At 42.0% G+C, this 18067-nt stretch overlaps 1 protein-coding gene across 1 annotated transcript in view; it reads left to right on the forward strand.

Moving 5' to 3' along the window:
- The window catches only part of LOC112815509 (transmembrane 9 superfamily member 2-like), a 78644-nt gene extending 63471 nt beyond the window's left edge, over positions 1 to 15173 (forward strand). Inside the window, 3 exon segments of the mRNA XM_073885663.1 lie at positions 476 to 587; positions 3013 to 3185; positions 14971 to 15173. Coding sequence (XP_073741764.1) covers positions 476 to 587; positions 3013 to 3185; positions 14971 to 15028 — 343 coding nt within the window. The 3' untranslated portion in view covers positions 15029 to 15173.
- The last annotated feature ends 2894 nt before the right edge of the window (positions 15174 to 18067 follow it).

Consider the following 18067-nt stretch of genomic DNA (forward strand, 5'->3'; position numbering starts at 1 on the left):
GCACGTCTGAAAGTATATTTGATAGAATTTTGTGTGCTGTGCTATCAAGACCTATTGGGGGAGGCTGCCTGTCAATAGAGCTTCAAAGGCAAAGCAGTATTTGATTCTGTGGTTTTGTGTTATATAACGTAGTCGCTGGTATTTTTGCACTTACAACCTTCTATTGCTAAAAAGAAAAAAATGTGCATAAAGAAAATGACAGAGATACTGATGGGTCTCAACTGAATACTGAATGAGGTGAGCAGAGAATTATGGGTAAGTAGCCACACAGATACGACCTGTATCTGCCTGACAAGATCAGGCAGAACTCTGAAGCCACACAGGTCAGGGAATATCTTTTGGATACTGGATGGATAGATAAAGGTTTGGAATGAGTTGCTAAGGTTCGAGAAGTGTGGCCGTCTCTTGTATGGATTTGGATTGGGCTTTCTTTGTACTGTGAAGTTAATTTTAAAGCTGTCATTTTTATTTTCAGGTCTCATCAGATGTACTTCATGTTTGGCTTCCTTTTCTTGGTCTTTATAATTCTCCTGATTACCTGTTCAGAAGCTACAGTTTTGCTGTGTTATTTCCATTTGTGCGCTGAGGTAAAGACCTAAGAAACGAACGTATCTTGTGCTTCTAAAACTCGTGTTATTGGAATTAGAAGCCTCTGTTGAGAAAGGAATTGAAACAACTGTTAACTGCATGGTTTCTAGAATGTGGGATCAGTTTTATATTGTGTTTTCCTGATGACACATTTTGATTTTGATGCAGCTATCAAGTTAATGTGACTTTGATGGAAAATTTAAACAGAAAGCAATTTCTCTCTGGCTAGTTACTATAATTGCTGCATAATATTCAGTTAACATAGAAAAATATAGGGAACTGATTTGATATTTGGACATATAAAAGATCTGGTTCAATGTTGCTTTTTTTTTTAACAATTAAAATTTTCTCCGCTTAGGCCAGCATTGTGTTTTATGGGTTTGAGATTGCTGCTAAAGGCCCTTTCTCTTATTTTCATTTCATGCCTTTTGGTTACCATGGACATAAATAGTTCTGTTTACCCCACTCCACCCCCATTTTTTTTTCTGATGTCATTCTGGATAATTAAGGTGGTAGTGAACATTATTTTCGTAGATCCCCTACATCCTTCTTGTTTTGGTAGTTAAATGTGACTCTCTAAAGGTGACAATAGAGAGTTTAGGGAATGGTTATCATATACATGATGTCTGAAAGCATTTTCATAGGCATATGATGTGTATATTTCTATTTCTTAGATGGGGTGCCTGGGTGGCTCAGTCAGTTAAGCATCTGACTCTTGATCTCAGCTCAGGTCTTGATATCAGGGTCATGAGTTCAAGCCTCACATTGTGCTCCACATGTGGAGCCTAGTTAAAGAAAAAAGAAATGTTTTGGAGGCTCCCAAGACCACCCACATCTTTGGCAGCTTACTGGAAGGACTTATGGGACTCAGCATAAAGATGTATGCATGGCTAGGGCCTATTATAGCCAAAGGATACATAACAGAATCAGCAAGGGGAGAAGACACAGGTGGAGTCTGGAGAAATCTACATACAGTCTTCCTATGCTTTCTCTTTTACACGAGAGGATACATCAATTGTGCTCCTTTCTCCAGCAGTAAAAAATATAGTAATAGATGTGTGATGTTTGTGCCCAGGGAAGCCCATTAGAGACTCTGCATCCAAGGTCTTCATTAGGAGATAGTCACATAGGCACCCTCTGCCTAGCAACTACAAAAATTCCAGACTCCCAAAAGGAAAGCAAGTGCTCATCATAAATCACATTGTTTTTGTACAGTCTAGGTATAGCAAACCAGTCTTATCAGTCAGGGAATGATTAAATGCCAAATTTCCAGATGTAAGCCAAGGGCCAACCTTGCAAGCAGACCCCTCTAAAGATAGTAACTTCAGACCTGCTATGTAACTCTTTTCTGTACTGTAGGTCCCCTTGACCCTTGACCACAGTGCCTTTATAGTAAAAATTTTTTTCTGTCTTTTTAAAAAAATTTTTAAAAATTTTTATTTATTTGAGAGAGAGAGCATGAGCAGGGGGCAGAGGGAGAAACAGACTCCCTGCTGAGCAGGGAGCCTGATGTGGGGCTTGATCCCAGGACCCTGGGATCATGACCTGAGCTGAAGGTAGATGCTTAACCAACTGAGCCACCCGGGCACCCCATTTTTTTTTTTTTTAAGTAGGCTCCACCGCCCGGTGTAGGGCTTGAATTCAACCTGGAGATCAAGAATCGCATGCTCTCCCCACTGAGCCAGCCAGGTGCCCTTACAGTAAAATTGGCATCATCAGGAGCCCGTAGAATACGCAGAACTTGTGTACTGACCTCAGTCATGCCTCCATGGGTCCCGAATTCAGCTGGGTAAAACAAATCACATTCGCCATAAAGCTCTATCTGAAGTTTCTATACTAATCTTTTCCTACCTAGCCTGAGGCAGCTCTGGCCAGTAAATTGAAGCTGACCGGAAAACCTTCCAAGGCTGAGGCAGTATCCTGATAGAAAGGATGGTCCTGATAGAAAGGATGCGTGCATCACAAGTACAGACCCTGAGGGCACACATGGTCTCCCTGGAAACAAAGAGTTTATACATGTTAAGGCACTCCAAGCAGACATACATTAGTCAGACAGTGTATACCACATTGAATTTCTTTTTTTAAAAGATTTTTTAAAATTAATTAATTTATTTGACAGAGAGAGACACAGCAAGAGAGGGAACACAAGCGGGGGGAGAGGGAGAGGGAGAAGCAGGCTTCCCGTGGAGCAGGGAGCCCGATGTGGGGCTCGATCCCAGGACCCTGGGATCATGACCTGAGCTGAAGGCAGGCACATCACCAACTGAGCCACCCAGGCGCCCCCCACATTGAATTTCTTATAAAACTTCCTCTTTTATTTCTTTTACTGCATAATCTAATGAAGCCTATTTTAGGACAATAATTCCTAACCCATTTATAGTTAGATTTCATCTAAAAAGTTGTTTTTGTTATTTCTTTTTGCAGGATTATCATTGGTGGTGGAGAGCCTTTTTTACCAGCAGTTTTACAGCTGTTTACCTTTTCATATATGCAGTTCATTACTTCTTTGCCAAACTTCAAATCATGGGCATTGCAAGCAGCATTTTGTACTTTGGGTACACAGTGGTCATGGTCTTGATTTTTCTTCCTTCTCACAGGTAACCACAGAATTACTTCATGCATTTCAGACTCTCTGAAGAGACTTGGAGATAGCCATAATGTAATAAGCATCAATTAACAATTAATGGAAGGAATAGGGAACAAAGTCATCATGTTCATTTTTATGCTTTGGGGATAAAAGATTGCAAAGCCTGGGGAACTGGAGGGACCTTTTGTACTTAGCTTCAAGGTTGTCCCTTGTGAATGTTTTTAAACAGTAGGGATGTGTTCCAAAGCACAGAAAGGGTTATGTGTAATCACCTTTGAATAGCCTCCAAGCATAAACATTAACTGGCTTGAATAACTTTTAAATTAGCAAAAATAGATTAAGTAAATGTGTAGTCATATAAGCAATTAGATGCGAGGGACAAGATGTTGACTTCTCAGGATTACTCATTTGGGGTTGTTATTTGGGTTCAAGATGTGATGGCAACTCTTGTTTAGATTAATGCTTAAAGCCATAAAGGTGGCAAAATGGAGTGGTTTATAAAATGATCCAGTTAGAGAAATAAGGAAGTTGGAGAGCTTGGAACCCTCTTCAGGATGAGTGAGGCAGCTTTCCATTCTATCTGCCTCACTATTTTTTTTAAGATTTTATTTTTAAGTCATCTCTACACCCAACGTGGAGCTTGAACTCACAACCCTGAGATCAAGAGTCCTATGCTCCACCAACCAAGCCAGCCAGGCGCCCCTCTACCTGCCTCACTTTTAAGTTCTGGTTTTCACTCAAGTCATATGACTTATCTACATCACTTGGACAAATTTCAAGTTTTGTCTCTGATTTTAACTCTCAGGTTCAATAGATAACGTAAAAATCAACTGTGGAAATTTGTCAGAAATCAAAGCCTTAAGACAAGTGTCTTGTCTTGGTGTCTCCTTACCTGAGAAACCAAGGCATCTTGGTGGGTCTCCTTGTTTAATAATGTATTACCTATAAACTGCCAGTCTTAATTCCTCAGCACACAGAAGACTATGCTGGACTCCTCTCATCTCTCAGCCACCAGACGTTCTGTTTAAAACTGAAGGCCTGAGAATGTCTCACCAGCCTAGTCTTACCAGGCTTTTCATGTGTTTTGCGGTTTTTCTAACTTCGTATTTAAAATATGCATACAGAGAAGTGCACACAACATACACCATACATGTACAGCTCGATGAATTATTGCAAAGTGAACCCACTTTTGTAACTAGTGTTGGTGGCAATGAACAGTACATGATCAGTGCCCTGGAAGCCACTTCTCTCCACTCGCCTTCCCCAAAGGCAGCCACTCCCCTGACACCTAGCATCATGGATTAATTTGGCCTGTTTTTGAATTGTGCATAAATGAAATCCTACAGGATGTACTCTTTTATGTCTGCTTTCTTTTCCTTGGTATTGTTGGTGAGGTTCCTCTACGTTGCTGTGTGTAGACCTTGTCTACATCCCTCATGTCTTTTGTTTTGGATTTCTCCCCCAGTGACTGACTGGCTTTTATATTTGGGTGATGTGCAGTTGGATGTGTCTCATACAGTAATTTCAGGCTTCTGTTTTCTTCAATACCTAGCACTTTGACTCAGGTTGCTTTTTTCTGGGAGTCTTGTATGACAACAGCTTCTTTCAGAAAGTAGATGGAATGCTGAATGGTCACATTGCTGATAGAAGTCTTCTCCCATTGGTTGGCTCCACCACTTGTTGTCTCTTCTGTCACACTCCACTGAATACTGACTCTTTTTTTTTTTAATACGAGGATTGTTTTCTTTTTTAAAGATTTTATTTATTTATTTATTTGAGAGAGAGCAAGAGTGAGAGTGCACAAGCATCAGGGGAGCAGTAGAGGGAGGGAGAGAAGCAGGCCCTGCTGAGCAAGGAGCCCGATGTGGGGCTCGATCCCAGGACCCCGAGATCATGACCCAAGTCAAAGGCAGACACTTAGCCGACTGAGCCACCCAGATGCTCCTGGATACTGACTCTTGAAGGTTCCCAGTGATCCCTTGCCAGATCTAATGGCCTTTCCCTAGCCTTCACCCTCCTTGGCTTCTGCAGCTAACTACTCAGCACCTATTCTGTGAAACTCCCTCAATGTAATTTGCATCATTCTCCTTGTACCTCCCTTCCTCTTCCTGTCACCTACCTCTAGCCTTTATACAAGGTTCAGTCTTTAGCATTTCAGGCCCCTCTTTTACTCTCCCCGTTTCAGAGCTCATCCAGTCCCATGGCTTCATCTACCTCCTCAATGCTGACAGTTCCTAAGTCTATGCAGTTAGGTTCTGAACATTTGCCTGTCCCATTGGCACTACCAACTCAACACGCCAACTCTAGTGAGTGTAGTGCTTCCTTTCCCAAGACTGACTCATTTAAATTTCTTTCCATCTTTGATGTATTTATTTATTTTAGAGAGACCTAGTATGGAGGGAAGGGGGGCAGAGGGGGAGGGAGAGGGAGAAGCAGACTCCCCACTGAGTGCAGAGCCCAATTTGGGGGGGGTACTTGATCCCACAACCCCGAGATCATGACCTGAGCCAAAATCAAGAGTTGGACACTCAACCGACTGAGCCACCCAGGCATCCCATGAAGTGTTTTTGGTTTTGGCATCTGTTTTCTAGAACTGTTCTTTAAGAAGCCCTGTCTGCTTACAGAGCCTTAAATGGCATCTCTTTACATTTCATCATTATATATTTTTTTCCTGTTGAATTACTTTTTATTTTTCATCATCATTATATTTTGAGGCTCACAGCAGGAAGTGAGGCTTATTGCTTATGGTCATGTTTCACTTTTGAGGAAGACATCCTTAATTAAATCATTAGTCTTGAGAATATGGATGTACACAAAAATACAGTTATTAATTGCTGATTACTCTTTCTTGCTGTAGACAAATGCTTCTGAGAGGGTTTTTTTTTTAATGGCAACTTGAAAATTAGCAATACCCACTCATGTTAAAAATGCCGAGGAGTTTCACACTCATTTAGAATAATTATGCATTCATCCAAAGCTCTTCCTTGTGGTCACCACATTGTCTTTGGTATTTGGATTCATCTGTGTCATCGCAGCAGAAGGATAAGACTTCACAGCTGTCATCTTTCAATATTGAGTGTTGTGACTGTAGGGAAGACTATTTATATACTAAGTATACTTCCATGTTGCTACAAATCCTTTATTTATTTAAATAAATTTATTTAATCTCTACACCCAACATGGGGCTCAAACTCACGACCCCGAGATCAAGAGTTGCACGCCCTTCCCACTGAGCCAACCAGGTGCCCCAACTATGAATCCTTTATATTTATCATTTGTAAGGCTGCTTAATCTATTGAGCAGATTATTTAACCGTTTCTTGCCTAGTGAACTTTGTTTTTTCTGTTTTGAATTATTTCCTTAAGACAGTCTGTGAAATGGGATAGCAGGGTCAAAAAGCATGAATATTTTTATGATTCTTTATGCTTTTCTGCCATTAGCACAGTGTATTGGTTTCCCCACAACCTTGGCTGGCACCGAGTATTATTTTTGAAAAAACAAACAAAACAAAACCCCAAAAGTGGTTTTCTTTTTTGTTAACACTGTATGTCTACAATGGCATCCCATTGTTTTCTTCCTCTCATTTTTTGAGCCAAAGGAAGTGATGTGCATTGTGGCTGGTGTTCCTCTACCCAATTTTTAGTTGGTGGCACACTTCCCGAGGTGTAAACAACACGTCGACGGAGGATTCAAGGGACAGGGAGAGGGAAGATAAGCCACAGTATATCAACAGTATCACCAGAGGGCACCAGGACGGAAACCTTGTATTGTATAGACTAAGATAAATAAATTTCAGTTAAGTGTGGGTGACTTGCCTCAAATCTTAACTGGTTTTAAAAAACTAGTTTATCAGCTGGTTAAGCTAGTTAAAAAAGAAACTCAGTCTGTGCATTACCAAGTAGGCTGTGATGTCTTCCAATTTGATTATTTTCCTCCGATTTCTTATGGATGCTCATTGATGGTTCACTTATGGATACTCGGTCTCTATTGGAAGATAGTGATTTTTATTTGCATCAAGTTTTGTTTTAGATATCAACAAATGAGTTAAAGTCTTTTTTTAAATTTTATTTTTAAGTAATCTCTACTTGAACTTATAACCCCAAGATCAAGAGTCAGGCTGTACTGACTGAACCAGCCAGGTGCCCCAAATGAGTTAAAGTCTTAAGAAAATGAATTGAAATAATGTAATTTTGTAGATTTTGATAGGAAGGATATAAAATCACAATAACCAATTAAGATCTAACACTTAGGATTCCTTCTCTAAAAGTCTAAAGTGCTATGTTGTATTATAATGCATTTATAGCCTAATGTAAACCTTGAAATCTTTTATGTGATGATGTATATTTTAAGCAAGCAATGAAAAATGTTTGCATTTAGCCGAGGTCTATTATTTAGCCACAGTCTATTATTCTAGAGCGGTGTTTCTCAACCAGGGGTGAATTTGCTCCCTAGGGAACATTTAGCAATATGTGGACACATTTTTAATTGTCATGACTGGAAGGGTGCTAGAGACATCTAGTGGGTAGAGGCCAGAAATTCTGCTGACCATCCTACTATGCGCAGAACAGCCCTCTACAAAATAGATTTATCTGGCCCAAAACATCAGTAGTGCCACTGTTAAGAAACCCTGGTCTAGAGCGAACTATTTTCAAACCTTACTTTTCTTTAGGAGTTAATGCTATTTTCAAAATACAGTTTTGATTGTCTCAAAAATCAAGATTATGTTTAGAATCTGAGACTCTGAATCACCATTCACTGTGCGGTGATTGAAGCCAGTTTGGTACCAGGAGCTTTTAAGACCCAGAAGTATTAGCCAAGTGCCGGGTGCTTTACTGGTGGCTTTCTCACTAAGTGTCTGTGCTTTGAATATATTTTTATTCATTAAAAGAACCTAATGAAGCTCAATATGTTTTGAGAATGTCTACTGTGTAATATTTTATCACTAAATTAAAGTGAAGAATCCATGTCCTCACACAGTGTAAGATGAAATACACTGAAGGAAAAGGCCAATTACCTCAACGCACAAATGTTAGCCATAGTGGGCCTTTCGTGTTTTACCATACCGACTTGTCTCTGCCTTATTAAAAATTTCAGTTCTGGGGCACCTGGCTGGCTTGGTCAGTTAAGCGTCTGCCTTCGGCTCAGGTCATGATCCCGGGGTCCTGGGATCGAGCCCAAGCCCCACATTGGGCTCCCCGCTCAGAGGGAAGCCTGCTTCTCCCTCTCCCTCTGCCTGCCGCTCCCCCTGCTTGTGTGTGCGCTCTCTCTCTCTCTCTCTCTCTCTCTCTGGCAAATAAATAAATAAATAATCTAAAAAAATATTTCAGTTCTAAAGGGTAAAAGATCAAAAAGGGATAAAGATAAATTAATGCTAATTGTTAACCAACCAACAAATATTTATTAAGCTTCTATGGGCTTGGCAATGTGTTAAGAGGGAATACGGAAACATAGATCTAATACTATCTGGTTTTTGTTGAGTTGACTGTGTGCCAACTCTTTGCATGTATTTATCTCACCTTTCACCTAACTGTCTAATTATCACGAGATGTTAAGTCATATTACTCCCATTGTACGGATGAGGAAACTGAGATCAAGTGACTCGTCTGAGGTCACCCAGCTAGTAAGTGTCGGAGCTCTGATTCAGTCGAACCCAGGCTGGTCTGACTCCAAAGCTCATTCTCTTAACTACAACTCTCCATGTCCTCCTCAAGAGAGAGGCATTTCCTTGAGCTGAGGCCAAGCCAACAACCAGAGAATGCCTGTGGAATCTCCTCCGTGGTCCTCTGTCTGATCAGGTGGACTGCTCTGAGTTGGGAGGGCTAAGACGGGCGCATCTAAGAGCACAGTACCGCCCTCGGGAATAAGCTGACGGAAACAGTACCTCAGTCTTTCCCATACCCCTTTGACCCTTCTTTCAGAAAATGGAGGCACATTCTTCCAGTTTTTCCTCATTACTTCTTCAAGCCCAGCTCATTTTGGTTTCAATTTACATTTATGGATCCACATGCCAGGTGCTGTAGGAACGAGCAGGACAGAGTCCTCTCTAGTCTTGAGGGTATGGAAAACTGGGGCTCCCATTGTTTTTCCCAGTGCAAGTAGCTACACACCTACTCTAACTCTGGGTCCTCCGGTAGCCAGTGTTCTTCTAGTTTTGAATAGCCTGCTAAAACTTTTCAGAGGAAGGGAAGCCTCGCTTTCCCCGGCGGGAAGCAGAACCTGCATTCTCTGGCATATTCTTGTACTGGGTGGCTTACACTCTCTAGCATCTCATACCTGAATTGGTTTCTACTCCCGACACGCCAGGCTTTTCCTGTCCAGCTGCTGCTCATTCTCTGCGGTCTTTCTGCACAAAGCAGTTCGTGGTCACCTCAGCCCGTACTGATCTCCCTACCCTAGAACAAAGACTTGGCTTTGAGTCCCATCTGAATTGCTTATTGGCTGGATGTTGTAAGGCAAGTCGACAGACCCTCTGAGGCCCTCTTTCCTTATAGAATGGGGAGAGTCCTAGTACTTAGCTCAGAGACTTCGACTCAATCTGATCGCATGTGTAAGCGCTTAACCCAGAGCCAGGCATAGAAATTTTTAGTAAACAACACATATCGTCCTCATCATTATTATCATCATCATTGTCGTTGTCATGAAATAGAAATTTGGTCATCTTATGCATTGTCACTGGCTCCCAGCTGCCTGCTTAATCAAATCCCAACTTCTTAGCATTCACTCCCTGGCTCTCACCTACTTTTGCAGTCTTTTCTCCTATATGCTTTCTTTGATATTTCCTTAACTCTACTTTTTCTTTTAATATTTTAAAGAATATTTTCAGTTTCTTTATTTTTAAGTAATCTCTGTGCCCAACATGGGTCTTGAACTCGTGACTCCGAGATCAAGAGTCATGTGCTCTTCCAACTGAGCCAGCCAAACACCCGATGTTTCCTTAATTCTTCGGTCATACACCCTTAATGTCCCAATCCTTCTGCCATGGTTCTCACTGTTCCTTACAACTGTCAGGGTTTAATTGTTCCAGGCCTTTATGGGTACTGTTCGCTCTGTCTGGAATACCTGTCTCCCATCCTCAAATACCCCAGAGTCCAACTTTAGAGGACCTTCTCTGTGATGCCCTCTCCAAATCCTTGCCATTCATTCAAGAAGTATATATTGAATACCTGCTGTGCGTCAGGCACTAGCCCTAGAGGCCGGGGCTTTAGCAGTGAACAAAACTTCATATAAAGGGATAAAGATTTCTGTCTTCATGGAGCTTACATTGCTATGCAGTTTATCCAAACAGTTCAGTTTAAACTTTTGTTATCTGCCTACAATGTGCTCAACACCATGCTAAGCACTGGGGGTACAAAACTGAGTAAGCCTTAACCCCTAGCCTCACAGCTATAGTCTGGAGAGAGAAGGCCTCTAAACAGATCATTCCGGGGCGCCTGAGTGGCTCAGTCAGTTAAGCGACTGCCTTCGGCTCGGGTCATGATCTCAGGGTCCTGGGATCGAGCCTCATGTCGGGCTCCCTGCTTAGCGGGGAGCCTGCTTCTCCCTCTGCCTCTCCCCCTGCTCATGCTCGCTCGCTCTCTCTCTCTCAGATAAGTAAAATCTCTTTTTTTTAAGATTGTATTTATTTATTTGAGAGAGAGAGAATGAGAGAGAGAGAGCATGAGAGGGGGGAGGGCCAGAGGGAGAAGCAGACTCCCCGCTGAGCAGGGAGCCCGATGTGGGACTCGATCCCGGGACTCCAGGATCATGACCTGAGTGGAAGGCAGTCGCTTAACCAACTGAGCCACCCAGGTGCCCTAGATAAGTAAAATCTTGAAAAAAACCAAAAAACAAAAAAACTGATCATTCCACGCATTGTGGCAAGGAGCCTAAAAATGAAGCTCAGGGTTTTGTGAAAGCAGTGAACAGGGGCGCCCAGCCCCGGCATGGGGAGGGTGAAGGAGGTCAGAAAAAGCTATGCTGGAGAAGGTGATAGAACTTCCTTGAGGGAAGACTGAGTCTTGGGGTTTGAAGATGGAATTGACAGGATGAGCAAGGCATGGTATGGGGAGATCTGTAGGTAATTTGGGGCTGCTGGAGTTTGAAATTTTAAGGCACGGAGTGACAGGAACAAGTCCTAAAGGAGGAGGCTGGGGCCTTGTCCTGGAGGGCCTTATGAGCTGACACCAACGTGGGCGTGCATCGCATTCATTTGTGGAAATGATTGAAAACCAATACAGCGGATGCCCAGGGCCCATCCCAAAGCCCTGAATCAGAATCCTTGCTGATGTTTATTTTTAACAGCTTAAAAGGTTTCTGATACACTCAGGGGTTTGAGTGCTTTTGCCATGGGGAGCTATTAAAGGTTTGCAAGTAGAGGCATGACAATCAAATTTGTGCTTTGGAAATCTCACAGTCACTCTGACCAAGTGCAGGATGGATTGGAGAGAGAGACTGGAGGCAGAGGTGAGCCGAGGGAGTTTTCTAGATGAGAGATGAAGAGAATGTGATGTCTTTGTCAGTGGAGATGTGTAGGATAGCCATCACCTGAGATCATTCCCTACAAGAGCCCTGTTCGGTCCTCCTCATTACCCACCCAGCAAGGGCCGGGCCCAGAGAAAGTGCTTCATGAATACTGAATCAAATATGGCCGAAGGGAGTCAAGGCCCCCAAGACTCTTTTCTCCAAACAATCTTTCTCTTTATTCCTTTGTGTAATGGCTTTCCTTCCAACTTTAAGAAAACCTTCTGTCTGCATGTCTTACTGGTGCAAATTCTGAGATTAATGTGTATTGGAATACAGCCCCCACAGTGGCTGTGGAAAGACTCTTTAAAGGTTTGATCCTATCAAGTAGAATTTGGTAGACTTTCAAAATGTTTTATTTAGCTAGTTTCTTCTTCTTCTTCTTCTTCTTCTTCTTCTTCTTCTTCTTCTTCTTCTTCCTCTTCCTCTTCCTCTTCCTCTTCCTCTTCCTCTTCTTCTTCTAAGTGTGCATATATAATGACTACTTTGGGAAAGCCTCAGAAGAAATGTGTACTGGAGAGCAGTCCCAGGATCAGGCTGTGCATTCTTTACCTTAGAGAATTGCAATTAGGGCCAGGACAAGGGGAAAAATGGGCTTCTCTGCTTGGCTTGGGCTGCCTCATCAAGATCCTGCATCACCTGACCTAGTGATAAAAGGTTATGAAGCTTAGAAAGAAACTAGGACATTTCTAGTACTGGTTTAGTATTTTCTCTGACCTGAGGCAAAAGTAGACAGAGACACCAAAGTGACCATTCTCTCCCTTTTTGGCCCATCTCTTTTTCTACCCACAAACTGTAGTACAAGCAATTGGGTTGTAGAAAAAAATATTTCCATTTTTCCAGATCCTTTAAGTTGCTTTTCAATTGTGTGGTTCAGTGGCCCTTAGAAGAGAAATTTCCCCACCTCTTTTTATACTTAATGATGTTCGTTCACAGGAAGGAAGGGAGGGAGGGAGAGAGGGGGACAGAAAGGCAGGCTAGACCAGAGGCTCTGAAACCCTGGTTGCATACTAGAATCACCTGGGGAGATTTTAAAAATCTTGATACTGAGGCTGTATCCCAGATCAATCACATCTGGGGGATGTGACCCAGGCAACAGTAGCTGTTAAATCCTCCTAGATGATGCCAGGGTACAGGCAATGTTGAGGACTACCACACTAGTCAAATAAGCCCCATGTGACTATATTTTTCAAGCCCCAGATCAGAACACGAATGCTAGCTCCTCTGACAGGCACCCTAATGTATCTTACCTTTTTCTCTCAGGTCAGTCCCATTAGTTGGGTGGGGGATAGAATTCCTTTTCACTTAGGAGGACCAGAGATGGGTAGCTTGTTCTATATCCTATAGCTAAGTGTCTGCCTGACTCCAGAGTCAGCTGACTTAGCTCAGCTGCCTATCAGAACAGTGTGAGAGTTGATGGAGCTTTGTGTTTCGGGTAGGAGACAATTTGAGTATTGTAAGTTGAGCATCAAACTGAGGGTTCTGGAGGGGAGGGGGGTGGGGGGATGGGTTAGCCTGGTGATGGGTATTAAAGAGGGCACATTCTGCGTGGAGCACTGGGTGTTATGCACAAACAATGAATCATGGAACACTACATCAAAAACTAATGATGTAATGTATGGTGATTAACATAACAATAAAAAATTATTTTAAAAAAGTTTGAGAATTCATAAGACATTTCAGTAGTGTATGGGGCTAATATGCAGCAAATTGAAATCAGGAATGTCTTAGATTCAGAGACATGTGTTAGCTACACATGGTCATCTCCTGAACCTTTGAAGTTGTTGGATTCAGAAAAGGAAGCTTAAAATGGGAATAGGTATTATCATCCCCATTTTTCAGCTGAGAAAATGGAGGTTTGGCTAGATTGTCACTTGCCCAGGATCAGACAGCTAGTAACCAAAAGAGCAGGTTTATGTCACTCCCAGAGCCCATGCATGGTCTTAGTCACTATACCACACTGACTCCTGACAAGGAGCTTTGAAGGGTGGGAGGGAGGTGGCATGATGGTATATTGGATAGCTTGGAAACTGGCAAAGAAAAAGGGACCAAACCCTGCCTAAAGCCTTCTGTGATTAACATGTTTTGCTAGACGATTGAATTGTCTTGAGTTACCCCCATTAGATTATAGGATCTGGAAAAGAAGACTCCTATTAGAGTTTTCTTTGTGTTATTGAACCATAATATCATCTGAGAATTGTTTTTATAACATGAACATCGATGAAATCCTATGTTAAAGAAAAATTTGCCCAGAATTGTATCACCCTACATATAAAGGTATCTTCTTTGGTCCATTCTCTGTATCTAGTGCATGGGTTTAAATGTATACAGTGTTCACACTGGTGAGTTACAATCTGGCTTACCTAACACCATATTATAAAGAGTGCTCCATGCTGCTGTATAGTCTTTAAATTTGTCATTTTTGATGACTATCTTATTTCATTGAGCACTTAGTACATCATTTAGCTAAGTCACCTATTGGGGGGCATTTGGTTTGTAATTTTTCAATATTATAAATCATAGTATTATGAACACCTTTTTTGCATGTAATTTTTTTTCTTCTATGGGGTCATTTCATTTTTTTTTTAAGATTTTATTTATTTGAGAGAGAGAGAGAGAGAGAGCACAAGCCGGGGAGGGGAAGGCAGAGGGAAAGGGAGAAGCAGGCTCCCCACTGAGCAGGGAGCCCTATGCGGGACTCAATCCCAGGACCCTGAGGTCATGACCTGAGCCGAAGGCAGCTGCTTAACCCACTGAGCCACCAAGTGCCCCTACGGGTTCATTTCTTTAGGATAAATCCCCAGAAATGGGATATTTCTCAAGTTTAATAAGACAAAACTTTGATTTATAAAACTAATTTATGTCTTGAATATACAAGTAAATAATAGATTATTGCCACTTTTGTTACATCAAGTGATAATGGTTACATTTTCTAAATTGAAGCAAGTTATACCAAGTTTATTATATTAGAAACTAGCCTTGGACCTCTTTGTATCCTTTTTGAAATAGAGAACTTAAGCTACTCATTTTTTTTTTTTTTTTTTTGCTTTGGTTAGAGACCTGCAGCATTCAATCAAATGGATTCTCACACCCTGTTGCAGGTGGCTGCATCCAGCCCCACTGCTCATCTTTGCTCAACAAGACAGCCTGGTGATTTTTTGTTTGATAATGTGGGAGTCCTGAGATTTAGAGAATCAGTAGTCCACCTCAAAACTGACATGCTTTGCATTTTTGAGAAAGCTACTTTGATTTGCTATAGTCTCTGGTTAACAAGGATCTTTTTCATTTTGTTTCAGGGACAACTGGATTTTTTTTCCTGTTTCTGGTTTATTACTAAAATCTACAGTGTGGTAAAAGTGGATTAAAGAATGTCCCCCAAAGGCTTCCGGGCATGTCACCGCTGCTTTTGAATATATACATCTATATCTGTATGAACATCTATGGAGATATATGTGTATGCTTCCTACTACACATTTTAAATATATATCACTTAAAAATCTCATTGGCCTCAGTTTGTATGACACAAAATACTGATTATGTGGAAAAAAACAGGTTGGTTTGGAAACAGGTTTATTCTAAGTCAGACTGTCCTGAAAAGATACCATAAAAAGGTTTAATTGAAAGCAATTAGAGCAAGGGAGGCACATTTCTTTATGAAATGAAAGCTGAGCACACGGGCTTTTCAGATGAAATGTTTTTTTTTTTTCCTTTTTCTTTATTTTGTTTACAGCATCAGAACTATTGTCAAATAAATCTTAGGTAAAATGTGAATTTTTCTATCTTACGTGGATTGTACAGACTGTATTCCACTCTTGTATTTGGATGACCATTTTATTTTATGTATTTATTTATTTTTGAGAGACTTATTTATTTTAGATCAGGGAAGAAGGAAAGGGGGAGGGAATCTTACTTAAGCAGACTCTGCACTGAGCATGGAGCCCGACACAGGGCTCCATCCCATGATCCTGAGATTATGACCTGAGCCGAAACCAAGGATTGGTGCTTAACTGACTGTGCCATCCAGGGGCCCCTATTTTATTTACTTTTTTTTTAAAGGATTTATTTATTTATTTTGAGAGAGTGAGAATGAGAGAGAGAGAGAGAGTACATGAGAGGGGGGAGGGTTAGAGGGAGAAGCAGGCTCCTCACTGAGCAGGGAGCCCGATGTGGGACTCGATCCCGGGACTCCAGGATCATGACCTGAGCCGAAGGCAGTCGCTTAACCACCTGAGCCACCCAGGTGCCCTATTTTATTTACTTTTTAAAGGAAGCTCTACGTCCAACATGGGGCTCAAACTGACAACCCTGAGATCAAGAGTCACTTGCTCTATTGACGGAGCCAAGCAGGTGCCCCTGGATGACCATTTTAACAACGCACATCATTTTTTTTAAAGCTTTTATTTGAGAGAGCGAGAGAGAGCATGAATGGGGGTGGGGGAGGAGAGGGAGAAGCAGACTCCCACTGAGCAGGGAGCCTGATGCAGAGCTCCATCCCAGGGCCCTGAGATTATGACCTGAGCCCAAGGCAGTCGCTTAACCGGCTGAGCCACCCAGGCATCCCTGCACATTGGTTTAGTTTATGAAATACCGGGCACTGCTGTCTTATTCCTTAATTAAATCTGCACATTTCTGGTTATTGGTTGTCTTTTTCTATTTGCTGTCCTTTGGAGGCTGAGAATGTTCAAGTTTGACTTAGCTTTTCGGAACCAGTTTTCTGGGATTTATTTGCTTTGACTAAACAATAGTCAGGTGTCATAACTCCCCAAATGTCAGGAATTCTTATGACAAATATTCTCTGACCTTGCAATTTTGGGAAGGCAGTCATGAAAATCATATATTTTCTGTGATACATTTTTATTGATCAATATTGGCCTTCTTGAGGAAAATGTTTGAAAACTGTATATGCACAAGCTTCAATTCATGAACATTCTCAAAGCCTTCTTTAAGCTGAGGAGTACTTGTTTGTGTGTGGGGGGATCAAAGAAGCCCTGTTGCTCTTGAAGGGGAGATTGGGATGGGGAGGGATGGGGTCAGAGAGTTGCATTCTGAAGGAGAGTGGTGGGAGGAAATGGAAGTTAGTAGTTGCCTCAAGGAGGAAGGTAATTACCTAGCCCGTAGGATGCCTTTGTCTATATTGAAGGATCAGGGCTCAGACCCCAGGCAAATTGGCCTGGGGCCTGGAGCAGACTGGCGAGAGAGGGAGTGGCTATAGAAGGTCAAAAGGTGTGTCTTGAATAGAATTTTCAGATCCTCTCCACTTTCTCCCACTCAGTCTCAAAATCAGGCTGAGCCCTAGGCCCTGCCTGAGAGGAGTAACTGTTGTTCTGAGATTCACTGGAACCAATTCCATTCTCCTCTAAATACTTTGAACCAAGCAGTGTTATAGTGAGCTTCAGGGGACTCTTCCCACCGGGTTGGCTGCCTGGGAGTTTTATCTAAGCTCACAAGCCCTCCTGTTTGCATTGATGGTAGTAGTTTGCTCGAAAGGCAAATTTGTTAAAAGAATGAGCTCTTGGGGCGCCTGGGTGGCTCAGTCGTTAAGCGTCTGCCTTCGGCTCAGGTCATGATCCCAGGGTCCTGGGATGGAGCCCCGCATCGGGCTCCCTGGTTGGCGGGAAACCTGCTTCTCCCTCTCCCACCCCTGCTGCTTGTGTTCCTTCTCTCACTGTGTCTCTCTCTGTCAAATAAATAAAATCTTCAAAAAAAAGAAAAAAAAAAGAATGAGCTCTTGCCATTTGTGACACATGGCTGGACCTTGAGGGTATTATGCTGAGTGAAATAGGCAGAGAAAGACTCGTACCATATGATTTCACTCATATGTAGAATCTAAAAAAAAAATTAACAAATGGAAATGGACTCAGAGGTACAGAGAACAAACTGTGGTTGTCAGTGGGGAGGGGGGGAGGGGGTTGGGCGAAATAGGTGAAGGGGATTAAGAAGTACAAACTGCCAGTTATAAAATAAGTAAGTGATGGAGATGGAAAGGACAGCATAGAGAATACAGCTATCATGTTGTAATAATGTTGTATGGTGACTGATGGTGACCATACCCATTGTGGGGAGCAGCGAGTAACCTACAGAATTGTTGAATCACTGTGTTGTCCACCTGAAACTCATATAACATTGTAGGTCACCCATACTTCAGTAATAAGTATTAGAAAGAAATAGAAGGGCAAATTTATTTTTGCAGCTGTGTGCAGGTCTCGTGGCAGCCATCTTTGAACATCTTGAAATACAATGTGTACATCAGTGTTTAGCTTGATTTTGGAGTGAAAAATGGAGAAGAGCACTTTACTTTGATTGAAACGGAGATTAATAGCTCCCTGAGCCTCTGAGCATGGGCCATGAATGCCACTCGGGAAGCACGAGGTGTGCAATTCCTTGAACTACTGC

Source organism: Callorhinus ursinus, unplaced genomic scaffold (genome assembly GCF_003265705.2).
Source record: "Callorhinus ursinus isolate GAN/ISIS: 27379988/994484 unplaced genomic scaffold, GSC_fseal_2.0 scaffold64, whole genome shotgun sequence".
Lineage (NCBI taxonomy): Eukaryota > Metazoa > Chordata > Mammalia > Carnivora > Otariidae > Callorhinus > Callorhinus ursinus.